Below are 13641 nucleotides of genomic sequence, written 5' to 3' on the forward strand. Positions count from 1 at the left end.
CAAATTGTTCTTCAAATTTTAGTTTGATCTATGCATCAAACTCAACTTTAAAAATTAAAAAAGAGAACTCTATACAGCAAGTTTTCAAGAGAGCTCTATAGTTGTCTGAACCAGGCCATGGTCAGAATGGACACTGGCTTTTTTGATATTCTGGAGAAGAGTCGGCAGGGTTTTTGTAAAGGGAAATCCTGCCTCCCCTCTCTGCTGGAGTTATCTGAGGGTGTTGAATCTCCCTTGTCTGGGTGTTTTTTAACTGACAATATATTTGACTTTCAAAAAGCATTCAACAAGGTCCTTCTCCAAAGGCTTTAAAAAATAAAACAAAACAAAAAAACCCATAGTGTTATGGAATTGGAGGGAAGATTGTTTTCTGGATTGATAACTGATTAAAAGATAGGAAGCAAGAAGTAGGGTGAAATAACCAAAAGACTACTTCTCAGTATGGAGGGAGGTCAAAAGTGGTGTCTGTTGAGGCTCTGTGCTGGGCACAATTTTATTCAACATTTTCATCAGTGATCTTCAAATAGAGATTTCGCTATGCACATCCAGTTTGCAGATGATACCAAATTATTCCAGGTAGCCAAATTCGAAGATGATAAAGAGAAGCTGCAGAAAGGTCTTGCCTAGCTGGATAAGTGGAAATAAGTGGCAGATGAACTTTCATGTTGACAAGTACAAGGTAATGCACATGCGGAAAACTAACCTCAACTAGACATACACAGTGCTGGGTTCCAAGCTAACTATTACAACTTGGGGAAAGAGAACTTGGAATTATTGGGTGCTGACAGATATGGGGGACCCTCCCCTCACCCCCCTGAAAACAGCGCTTTACTGGAAAAGGAATAATTTCAGTTTAATCTGGTTTGCAGCATGTGTATAGCTCGCATGCTTCAGCGGAGCTTTTTGGTGCTTTTATCTAATAGCTGATTCAATCAACTATTAGATAAAAATGCCAAAGCCCTGCTGAAGCGTGTGAACTATACAGATGCTGAAAGCCAGTTCAAAATATGCAATTCCTCTTCCGTGCTAAGGACATCACATGCCCCTGGGTGTGCTGACCTAAAACACTGGGGTTTTTTTCCTCCCATGTCTGTAAGCAGCTGTTGAGCTGATACAGACACTTCTCTAAAAACCATGTGCAGCAATGACAAAAAAGGGCCAATAAAATGTTGGGTATGATTTAGGAAGGGAATTAAACCAAATGGAGAACATTGTCATGCCATTAAACAAATCTTTGATTCACCTACATCTTGAATAGCATGTGTAGTTGTGGTCTCTGCAATTCCAAAAAGATGTAGTAGAGTTGGAAAAGGTACTGAGAAGGGCAACCAAAATGATCAGGGGTGTGAAACAGTTGCCATATCAGGAGAGACTGAAAGGGCTTGGACTCTCTGTTTGGAAAGAAGACTGTGAGGGGATATGATAGAAGGCTTCAGGGGTGGATCCAGGATTTTGTGAAGACAGGTTACAGCATTGCAGGGGTGGCTGCAGATATAGATCCAGGATTTGGCAAAAGGGGGTAAGGTTGCAGGGGTTGCACAGCTGTTCCGTGCCTCCTTCCCCTGCACCGCCCCACACTGGGGCAGGCAACCCCTTAGCTGCTGCTCTGCCACCCTGTTGAAGACCTATGAAAGGCAAGCATTTCCCCTACTATCTTCCCCTTGCTGCTCAGAGCCATTTTTCCATCCCTTCCCTCTCTGTGCAGTTCATCCAATCCCCTCCCATTTCCCCTCTCCTACCTGATGCTGCCAGGTACTCTCTTGGGAATGAGACAAGGTCATGTCCACTCCAGTTGGGCTGTGTTAGAGGGCTGCAATCAGTTACTACATGAAACTTTGTTTAATCAGCTTCATTTTATAAGCTACCACTATCAGCAGTTTCTGCTTCTTCTGATCCTTCATTTTTATCATCTTCATGGACTTCTGAAAACTGAAGATTTTCCCAGACTGAGACGAGCTTCTCTACTCTTTCACATGTTAGTTTATTTCTTAATATAGCGTGAGTATTCCCAAACATAGACCAGTTTCTTTCACGTGCTGCAGAAGATGAAGGACTCTGAAGCAGGTGAGAAGCAAGAGGAGTCAGAGGCGGTGTCCTGCAAAGGCCTTGCCACCATGTTGCAGGAGGGATATACTTGGCAGAATTCGAGACTGCATTCCTGGACCAAATACCTGAAGATGTTCTGTAATGTGCAACATTTGAAAGTGCCTTTCCAACATCAAGTCAAATAGCCGTGATCCAGTCAAATAGCCGTGCTATCATCACTAACATTTCTGCCTTTGAACCTTGGATCCAAGAGATTTACAGCAGCATGAATTGATTGGGAACAAAATTATTCATAGATTCATAGATGTTAGGGTCGGAAGGGACCTCAATAGATCATCGAGTCCAACCCCCTGCATAGGCCGGAAAGAGTGCTGGGTCTAGATGACCCCAGCTAGATGCTTATCTAACCTCCTCTCGAAGACCCCCAGGGTAGGGGAGAGCACCACCTCCCTTGGGAGCCTGTTCCAATCTTGGCCACTCTAACTGTGAAGATGTTCTTCCTAACGTCCAGTCTAAATCTGCTCTCTGCTAGCTTGTGGCCATTATTTCTTGTAACCCCCGGAGGCGCCTTGGTGAATAAAACCTCACCAATTCCCTTCTGTGCCCCCGTGATGAACTTATAGGCAGCCACAAGGTCACCTCTCAACCTTCTCTTGCGGAGGCTGAAAAGGTCCAGGTTCTCTAGTCTTTCCTCGTAGGGCTTGGTCTGCAGGCCCTTAACCGTATGAGTGGCCCTTCTCTGGACCCTCTCCAGGTTATCTGCATCCCTCTTGAAGTGCGGCTCTCAGAATTGCATGCAGTACTCCAACTGCGGTCTGACCAGCGCCTGATATAGGGGAAGTATCACCTCCTTGGATCTATTCGTCATGCATCTGCTGATGCATGATAAAGTGCCATTGGCTTTTCTGATGGCTTCGTCACACTGCCAGCTCATGTTCATCTTGGAGTCCACTAGGACTCCAAGATCCCTTTCCACTTCCATGCCACCCAGCAGGTCATTCCCTAGGCTTTAGGTGTGGTGGACATTTTTCCTCCCTAGGTGCAGCACTTTGCATTTCTCCTCGTTGAACTGCATTCTGTTGTTTTCTGCCCACTTGTCCAACCTGTTCAGGTCTGCTTACAGCTGTTCCCTGCCCTCCGGCGTGTCCACTTTTCCCCATAGCTTTGTGTCATCTGCAAACTTGGACAGAGTACATTTCACTCCCTCATCCAAGTCGCTGATGAAGACATCTTCCTGTCTGTTAATAAAGTTTTTCTCTTTTCTTTCTTCTGTTCTTGGAAGCGGAGATGCACTTAAAATCAACTGTTTTTGAGAATCTATCTGGGTCATTTGGTAAGCAATCTCTGACAAGTGCACTATCTGATTCAGATGCAGTGATCTTTAGAAGAAGTTGGCTTTAGAATCTTCAGGGAGTTCTGCAGCTGAACCCAGAAGGCATCCTCATCAAGTACAGTGTTCCTTGTACTTCTGAGTACTTTTAGATCCTCATTTATTACTGTTTCTTGAAGAACTTCTTTGTTTCCTAGTAAACTTTCAAATGAGATCACCACTCCACCCCATCTAGTTTTACTACAGAGTTTTGAGTGTCACTGTTTTATTCTTTGCATTCTTTTCTTCCTGCTTCTTCGTAAAGACTGCAGCTACAATGTGAGTAGCTTTTACATGTTTTAGGACTTCTTTTGCTCTTCTATAGATCTTTTACAGAGTGTCCAACTTCATGATGTTATCAAGAGGCAAGTTTAGCACAGGGAATGCACATCCTATTGCAGTAATATGTGAATATCCAGTATGATCTCCCATGCTGCTTTCATGTTACTTGCCTTGTCAGGCAGCAAAGCAAATACTTTACCACTCCCAATCTTCTGTAGGACTTGACATATTTTACTACTGATATAGTCTGCAGTATGCCTGTTCTCTCCTGTTTCAATGCTTCTGTAAAAAAACTGGCTGTGGTGTTGTTATCACAAAGTTTATGATTCCTTCTCCCCACACATTTGTCCATCTATCTGTAAATACTGCAAAACACAGTGCTTCATTGATTTTTTTTTTTTTTTTTTTTTTTTTTTCCTTGCACAGATTGCATTGCACGTTCATATTCTGACTCTGAAAGAGGCTTGCTCAAAGAATGTCTGCTGGGGAAATAATATAATGGTCTTAGTAATTTAAAGGTTTCCTGCTAGTATGCATTTTCAGATATTGACAATAAGAATAATATTGCTCTTGCAAGAGCAAGAATATATATGAACCAGGTTCAGAAATGGCCTGGACTGATTCATGTATGATGGATCTATTAGCAGCTGTTGCCTAGGACAGTTGAAGATGTTTCCTCTGGCATCTCTGATGGTGGATGCCAGGGAGGATATTGAAAAGGGGATCACTCTAGAGATATCTGGTTCAGTGCTTTCTCTCTAAAGCATCCACTCCTTTCACTCTTGGAGACAGGATACTGAGTTAGACCAATATAGCCCTTCTTATGTTCTGTTTTCTGCTGGTATTTTTTAAAATTTTCCCTACTGGACTTCTTGCAACAGTTGTTCCTAAAGTTTGTGGGCACTGTCTTCCAAGCAGTCATGGTTCTTGAAGATAAGAAAAGATGTATCAGAAATTTTTTCTTTTCTGTTTTAAGAAATGTCACCAACTTGACTTCCTAGACCATACATTTTCTTACAGTAGCAGTAGTAGAGTATGTAACATGGTCTTTTTTAGTTCTCTAATGTGTGGAAATTCTCCATTTTGTTAAGCTAGGTATTGGCACTTGGATATGGAATAGTTTGTGAAGGGATAGGTGTGTGTCATCTGTAAGTTGGGTTTCCAGGGTTGGTGACTATACCACCTCTGGAGGGAGTGTATTCCACAGTCTGGACACCCTGACTGTGAAGCTTTTCCTAAAGTTGAGCCTGAATTGATCTTCCAGGAGTCTGTGGCCATTACTCCTGGTTTTCCCCTCAGTTGCCCTGGTGAACAGTGGCTCACTGAGCCCTTGATGTACTCCCTTAGTGTAGCAGTAAGCTGCTACCAGGTCCCTTCTCAGCCTTCTTTTCCTTAGGCTGAAGAGTCCCAGATCCCTCAGTCTTTCCTCATATGGTTTGTCTTTTAAGACTCTGATCATGCGGTTGGGTCTTCTTTGGACTCTCTCAAGCTTGTCCACGTCCTTGCTAAAGTGTGGTGCCCAGAACTGGATGCAGTACACCACCTGTGGTCTTACCAGTGCCAAGTAGAGTGGAAGAATCTCCTCGATTTTGCTGGAGATGCATTGATTGATACATGCCAAAGTATTATTGGCCCTACTGGCTACAGCGTTGCACTGCTGGCTCATATTCATACTGTGGTCTATTATTACCTTTCATTTGTGGTGCTAGTCAGTTTGGTGCCGCCAAGCCTGTAGATGTGTTGGGGGTTGCTCATCCCAAGGTGAAGCATTTTACAGTTCTTGACATTGAACTTCATCAGATTCCAATTTGCCCAACTTGCTAGCTTGTCTAGGTTCGCCTGTATCTGTAGCGTATCTTCATGCATGACCACCCCACTTCCCCATAACTTGATGTCATCCACGAACTTGGCCAGTGAGCTCTTCACCCCCACATCCAAATCATTAATAAAGATGTTGAAAAGTGCTGGTCTGAGAACCAACCATAGCCCATTGATTAGTTTTATAGCTCAGGTTATCCAAAAGCTAGAAAAATGTCATTAAGCAGTGGGATACATTCATGTGCAGCTGTTGCGAGGTAAATTCTACTACTGGGTACATGGTAGCAGGGTTTTACAATGCCAGGAGACCGATCTTTTTCACAAATTTAGTTATTTAGTCCTGATAAGAACTTGTTTCCTTCCCCTCCCCTCCCCCCTCTCTTTCTCCTCTCCCTCTTTCCACCTCTCCTCCCCATGGGATGTTGGAGTGCTATGTATCTTTTGAAAAATGATCTGCAATTGGTATTTTTCAGGGTCAAGGATAATGCAGTGGGGAAGCTGTCCTTGTGGGATAGTGGGAAGCTATCCTTGGAAATCCTTCTGGCATCCTATTGCTTTAAGTAATCCTGGTAGCTTCCTGGTTCCACTTTGTCTCAAATAATTCTGCTTATTTACAGGTCACTGTCAGTGTGAATTATTTTTTAAATATTAATTTTTTTCTTTAGATAAACATACCTATTTTTCATATTTAAAATAATTTAAAAGCTTGAATTAAGATAAATGGCACAGGTTTGTCAGTGAAATATGAAAGGAAGTTGCATTGCTGAATAGGTGGAAGTCACTGGCCAAGCAGCTAGAAATAGTGTTTAAAAATGCTAAACCAGCTTTTAACATCCATAACATTGTCAAATAATATAAAGTGTATTTTCTTCATTTCTGTTGGTTCGCTGAGTTCGGTTCAATAACTATTTTGTGCCCAGCTGTAAAACCAATTGTGAGCAGAAAAAGAGGAAAGCTTATTTTTCTGTTATGCTCACTGAATCAGTTATGAGAGAATAAAGTAGTCTGAATTCTAAATTTTGATATGGAAAGGAAAAAGGGCTAAAAGATCTCTTGAAGTTCCTTCCAGCTTCATATTTCCATGATTTTTTTTATGGTGATCCGAAAAAGTAAAGAGCTGTATAAATTTGTTAGCATATATAATTGTTTAAAAAACTGTGTATAGTGATATGTTGGTATCACTTAGTACTTTTTACTAACTATTGAGACAACCTTTCTTTTTGTAAAAAAATGGAGAATTAGATTAAAATCACTAATTTAAATGAAGTATTTCAGCTTTCTGAATTAGTTTGACTAAAAGGTAAGTTATAGAATCGTAGGGTAAAAGTAGGGTCTGGAAACCATCTTGTCCAACTCCCTGGCTGAGGCAAGATGATCCCTGACCAAGCCATTCTAGTTAAGTGTCTGCCTAGTTTGTGTTTAAAAATGTGTCCAAGAAAGGAGATTCCACAACCTCTGAGTAGCTTGTTCCACTGCTTAACCTTTGGAGTAAGAAGGTTCTTCCTAATCTATACCCTAAATTTACTTTGCTGCAACATAAGACTGCTCCTTGTCTTGTCTGTGAAGGCCACAGAGAATACCCTATTTCCATCCTCCATAGAACTACCCTTTGGGTCTTTGGAGACTGTTATCAAATTCTCCCTTTAGAATTATTTAATCAGATTGAAAGAACTAGTTTCTTCTTCAGTAATATATGTTCCTCTTTGCTAGGCTCTTTCTAATCTGTTCATATTTTTTTGAAGTGCCTTCCCCAAAAACTGGACCAAGTAGCCTGGGTGAGGCTGTACTAGTGGCAAGTAAAGTAGGGAAAATAACTTATTTTGATTTGCCAGTGATGTACCTATGCACACAGTATGATTCTGGCTTCCTTTCCCCTCACAAGAGCACACAGGCCAGTATTCAGCTTATGATCTGATTTGTAAGTTTTGATTTGAATCCATCCCCCTCTCTCTCAGAAGAGTAGTGAAAACTTCCCCTCTGTATTCCTATTCTGTTGTATAGGATGTTGCTTTTGGCTTTGTTTGTAAGCTTATACATTACGATTAGATCAGGTTAAGAGCACTTTTGAATGATTATCACAAATTAAGGCTCATTAACAAGTGCTGGATCTGATTTGTATAGGGGCCCCAGGAGCAGAAATAGAAGGAAACCCACTATGTACTTTAAGGTTATGCCATTTTGGGTGAGGATCATCTTTAAGCTGTGCTGGTGGGGGAGAGGGGGTTCCTTTATCTTCCAGCTCCTGGGGTCCCTGCACAACCAGATCTAGCCTCTGTCAGGGCTTGCAAGTGAAGTGAATGAGAGGGGGAGGGGAGGTAAGGAGCTGCCAGGCAGTGTTGAAGTGGTCAAGGTGGGGGAAAGGAGCTGTCAGAAAGATGCAGAGCCCAGTGGGAGGCTGGATCTAGATGGGAGGAGGTAGCATGGGCTGCAGGAAGCTTGGGACCGGGTAGGGAAGGGAACCTTTTCCATGCCTGCCCCTGATGCTCTTCTCTGGGTGATCAGGTTGGCAGGGCAGCAGTCAGAAGGGTGTTGGGATGGAAGGGGGGTGATCCAGGGGTGGAGGGCCTAATCATAGGGTGGAGAGGGAGGTTGAGAGTGAATTGGGGGCCATGGGGTTATTTGGGGATCCAAGCAGCACAAGGGGGCCCATCCCTCTCTTCTTCCTTCCCTGCCTATACTGTGACTATAGAGCCAGTGAGCAGGGCAGGTGTGGAGCAGACTTGCAGCCCTAGCCACACCCCTGCTTACCAGCCCTCTATCTGCATATTTAAGCAGTGTACATTAGAGAAGGTGTTAAGCTGGAATGTGTGACATCACTAGCATTAGCTAACCTTAACACGGCTGTTATTCCTTAGAATTAGGACCTGCTAGCTCTAGTAGCATAATCTAACCCTAAAGGACATCCTATTTTTGCATCATACTATTTTATAGTATTTGATAGGGAGGAGAGATTGTATTTCTGCAGAGGATGGCTTTGGAAGCCCAAATACACTTGCTCTGTCTTCTGATTGTGATTGGGACATCAGGATTAATATCTGAAGTCCAAAAAGCACTCAAAAATCATATCACTGCAAGATAAAAGTTGAATTAATGCAAAGATGAAGTTACAAAGCATCTTTCCATAAGCCACTGCACCTTTTTTTGTACCTTTTATTTGTCATGAATAACTGCGGGGTTATTTAAGGTCAAATGTGGCCCAATGATTAGATTTCAAGGCAGCAAATGGTACAATCACTCTTAAAATAATGCACATTTACAACATTTGAAAAAGAACACAGTTATTTGGATGCCTTCTAGCTGGCTTTTCAAAGATGATGGTTGTTGTTGTTATGGGAAAAATCAGGACTAGTTTAATTTCTGGATATAACTGGTTATTCCATCTTCTAGTTTGAGAAATGTTGGTCCAGTTGATTCATTGGGTTTTAAAAGATATGGAAAATAACTATCTCTACTAACTATATTTAATTTATTTTGCATAGTAATTTGGGTAGAGTAAAGTGTGTTCTTGACATTTTGCAGGTGACAAGTAGGCATGTGTGTTTCAGCTCACCTGAAATATATTGGTTTGGGAGAGGCTTTAGGAGAGTTGATGAGAAATAAAATGAAACACTTCCTCTTTAATTAAGATTAGTAAATCCAAAGCTATTCAGAAGAGTGTTTAGAAAAGTGAATGTGCAACTAAAATTATCAGAACACACTGGGACTCTATTACCAAAACCATCACTCTCCCTTCTAAATCAGACCTCTCCCTGCAAAAACATGAGCATTCCACAGATATGTTTGATGGAAGGGAGTTGACTGGACAGGTTCCTCCTTCTCCCAGAGCTTGCTTTAATTATTCACATTCACATTCCTTTCCATTAAGGACAATTGACTAAGTCAGAGGGACCAATATTTCTTCACTGGGTTCTTGGGTTCCACCATTTCCCCCCAAATACACTATGGAATCATTTTTTCTCCAACAATCTGAGTGCTTTGTGGGATGGTATAAATCCTGTGAAATCCTTTCCTCCTTCACTGCCTTGGTGTTTGTATTTTGGGGCGGGGGGTGGGGCATGGGGAGGAAGAAACCTGGTAATAGTCCATGCAAGATGGGGACTTGGGAAACATAAATTCCAATGCTAGCTCTGCCACTGACTTGGGTAACTTTTGGCAACTTGCTTCACTTCTGCTTCCCCCCTGTTTCCGTTCTGTCCTTTGACTTTCTTGTCCACTTAAGCTGGGAGGTAGTCAGGTCAGAGCTGTCTCTTCTTTTACATCTGTACAGTGCCTAGTATAGTGGAACATTCTTAGACCCCCTGCATGCTACTGTATTACTTCTACAAAATACTGTCATAAGGAAAGGACTTCCTGGGTTCTGGTATTTTTTGCTCCTAGGCTGGATCCAGATGTGCAGGCACGTGTGGTTTATGGCTCTGCAAACCGCTTTGTGGTGCCACATCACGTGCCTGGCACATTAAAATGTGATATGCACTACAGATTTTCAGTGCATGGGCAAAATTTGCTACCAGGAAATCCCAGCAGCCAAACACCCCTTCCCCTACCCCCTGCTCCTGCCATGATAAAAGTGTCATGGCATGTGCCACATGACCACGCGCTTGCAGACATGGAGGCTTGGTCCTCCCGGGAGATGCTCTAACTGCTGGCCAGAGTGTCACCCCTCCTCTAGTTCTGCCCTGGCTCCGGCAGCACGCTGGGAGCTGGGAGGAGTGAGGAAATAGCAGTTTCCCTGAAGTGGGGCATTTCGCCTTGCACCAAAGCCCAAGTGCAGGGGTGTGTACTTTTTTTGTACGTGAGGACATGCCCCTAGGTTGTATCCAGATGTGCGCGGACGTTTGGTTCCCCGGGGACAACTAGCGGTGATGCGCCTTGTGCCGCTGCTAGTTGTCCCCAAGGAACGCCTGTGCTACGTGTGCTCTGGCGTGTGGCAAGTTAGCCCAGGTGGGGTAGGGGAGGCTGGGGACAGCTCAGTGCTGGCCCCAGCACCAACCTTAACCTGGGGTCCTGAGGTCCTCCCAGGGCTAAAGTAGTGGTGATCTTGCTGCACAGAACCTGGCTGACAGCTGTGTGTGGCTCCGGCTGGCCAGGCTTTGGCTTCACGCGTGGCACGCTGCCACCGCTTGTGCCACTCCACTTTTTTTTTTTTTTCCCCCCCAAGAGTGTTTTTTGACTGCGCTGTTCCCTTGCAGTGCGGAGAACAACGGAACGTGCGGTATGTGGCACCACAGACATGTCTGCAGCACCACATAGCACATGGCTATGCTCATCTGGATGTGGCTCTAATATGCACTCTAGGTCAAAATGTGTGGTGTTGCAGAGAGTCCATTTTCACTTTAATGCTGGCCTACTCAAGTGATTAATTGTCTGTACTACATTAAGCGGGGGGCGGAGTGAAGCTTGGCTTCCTCTGTAAGGCAAAGTTGGAAACTGGAAGCTGAGATACGATTCTTGTTCTGCTCTTCCTATAAGTAGAGGATAGAGCCTAATCAAGATTCTCAAACGTTCTAGGGAAAAAAAAAGATTTTTAAAGGGTGCGTTTGATTAGAATTTTTTTAACTAAACCTGTTTCTTATATCTACTCTATATTTAACAAAAAGAATTTCAGCAGAAGCTTGGGAAGGACAATCATTGCGTTTTACTACTTGGACTGTTATTTTTCAAAGTGAACAAAAGAATCTCTGTGCGGTACTGCAAATTATTACTGCAAGGCTAACAAAAGTGAATTATTTGTTGCAAGGGAAAGATACCTCAGCACCAGGCTAATGAACATGCTACCAGTAGTTAACTAGGACTTAGTAATTTCTGCTTCTTAACTGCCAAATGGAAAATGCATTAGGATGACCAGTGGGCGTTCTAGAATTCCACTTGTCCCAGCACACACACGTTGCATTACCAAAAGGAGTTCATGTCCTGTGTAGGCACTGAAGTGAGCTCCTTTTGATATTCTGGACATCTGCATCACAATGGGACCAGCTGGGTATAGAACAGTTTGAACATTTGACCTTTTATTGTAAGTACCCAAATGGGAGATAAGCTCTTTAGAAAAAAGCTTGTTTCAGTGTCTCATACTTAGAAAATATTGGTGAAAATATCAGTAAATGTCTTCTGAAATTAAGGCCCATGTGTACTTTCTTTTTGTCAAAGAAGTTAAGTTATCCAGTGAAAGAAGACCTTGCTATATTTAAAATCAGAGCCCAAAAATGTGGATATGATGCTTATTTTTAAAAAAATTTCTTTTTTTGTAGGGGTTTCATTTCTGTTAAAGTGACCAGAGCATTCGTGAATACAGTATAATGGATGCAGAAGAATTTCCTCCTCCCCCACCACCTGAAGGTAATTGAATAGCCTGCTTTTAATCACTTTCAGCTGAATGGATACATCATGTTCTCCATCAGGAACCTTAGTATGACCTCTCTTTTTTTCCAGGTGTTTTGGTTGTACTTGGTATTATCTTCAGGAACATTTTGTGTTGTTTCTTTAACCCTTACTAGAGAATTGTCCTTCAGGAATTATGCCTAAAACTTGATTCTTGCCTATAATTGTCAGTGATATACTTTCCAGTAACTTCAGTGGGCATTGAATTAAGCTGGAAACTTTTTTTTTTTTTTCTTTCAGTAGTCTCCCAATTTTATAAGTCAGTTGCTGTTTAGTGATGCACAATTATTTACTAAGCGTATTCAGAAATGTCTGTGCTTGCTTAGTTTGGGTGTACTTTTTACTTCTCATTTGTATTCTTTTTAAAAGTAAGATGATTAGTTCCTAGATCTTTTAGACTAGGAAATTCTTGACCTTCAGCCTGGCTGCTGTAGTCCTATAAGAGCTGTAAACGGCATGCTGGGAAGCGGCATGCTAAGAACTTTTTCAATGCAAACACTGCACTAGTCTATCAGACATGGGTCTGCACAAAAGAAGGTATGACAGACAGTCAAGGTTGAAGAGGCTGCAGCTGTAGCTTGGAGTGCTGTGAAGGATTATAGGATATTCCAGACTGGTGCGGGCTCAAGACCCATATGGCTGTCTTCTCTGCCTAACTGCTGGACCTGGGTATGGAGTGGAGTAAGCAGAGCTTGTTAGTTGCTTCCAGTCTTGGACTTAGTGTGGAAGTTGTATATTAGCCTGCAGACCTACTGAAATCATGATTTTTAGCAGCTTTTGCAAAATCTGGCGTTGCCTGTGAAATCTGCAAAATTGGTGAGAGGAAAAAACTTACTGAAAAGAAAATGCTGGCTTCCTAAACGGAGAGAACAGTTCTCAGGGTGCTGTGGCACCCCGCTAGGGTGGGAAAGGAGGGAGGGTCTGCCCGCTTGAAGGGTGGCTGGCAAGATGGCTGCCACCCCCACACCTTGCCACTAATTGGCTGTGAAGGCTGCCTGTAATGTTGCCACACCTCTTTCCAATTCCTAGTGGGGGGCAGGGCCTCATGACAGTCAGCCCTTGCAGCCAGTCAGCTGCAAGGGACGGGGCCACTGAGGCCCCTTGACTAATCAGAGGCATGGGGTGCACTGCACTCCACCTATGAGATGGCTGCGGTGCCCTGTGTTCTGTCCGTCAAATTAATGGGCAGCTGCCCCAATTTTTGATAGGCCACTAACTATGGCTCATACTTGGCCCTATTGTGGTTATTGTAATTTGTGGTAGCAGCCTTCAGTAGAGCCTAGATTCCTGAGGGCACAAAGGTGGAATAACACAAAGTAACCCTTGTTTCCTTGTGCTTGGGCTTGTACATATGTGCTAGCAATGGAATTTCATTCTTAATCTATTCTGTGGATGTATAGGGAGTTCAGTGCAGTATGTAGATACCTTCTTTGTATGCTGTGCATCATTCTGTAAGTTAACAGACTTGAAAAAAAATAGTTTGTCTGGGTGTCAGTCAAATATCTTTCTCATTGGTTTTTCCAGTTAGTGACTCTGATTCTGTATTTGTCAATTCTTTCTCCCCTTGTCTTTTTATATGTAAATTCCACTTTACTTGGTACTGGCAAGATGGCTTATGCTATCATTTTATACATTTCATAGTTTGCAATAGTTGTAAATATTAAGCATCATATATTGATTTTTCTTTAGCAATTAATATGTAGGAACAGGGGTGAATTCAGACTGGTGATCTATTGAGTTTGGTATCTTGT

The 13641-nt window shown here is 42.8% G+C and overlaps 1 protein-coding gene across 6 annotated transcripts in view; it reads left to right on the forward strand.

Moving 5' to 3' along the window:
- ARHGEF10 (Rho guanine nucleotide exchange factor 10) overlaps positions 1-13641 on the forward strand; it is a 197706-nt gene that overhangs the window by 10988 nt on the left and 173077 nt on the right. For all 6 annotated transcript variants that reach the window (XM_059730159.1, XM_059730148.1, XM_059730140.1 and 3 more), the window contains exon 2: positions 11761-11848. In XM_059730159.1, coding sequence (XP_059586142.1) covers positions 11809-11848 — 40 coding nt within the window. In that variant the 5' untranslated portion in view covers positions 11761-11808. The remainder of the gene's footprint in view (positions 1-11760; positions 11849-13641) is intronic.

Source organism: Alligator mississippiensis, chromosome 1 (genome assembly GCF_030867095.1).
Source record: "Alligator mississippiensis isolate rAllMis1 chromosome 1, rAllMis1, whole genome shotgun sequence".
NCBI lineage: Eukaryota > Metazoa > Chordata > Crocodylia > Alligatoridae > Alligator > Alligator mississippiensis.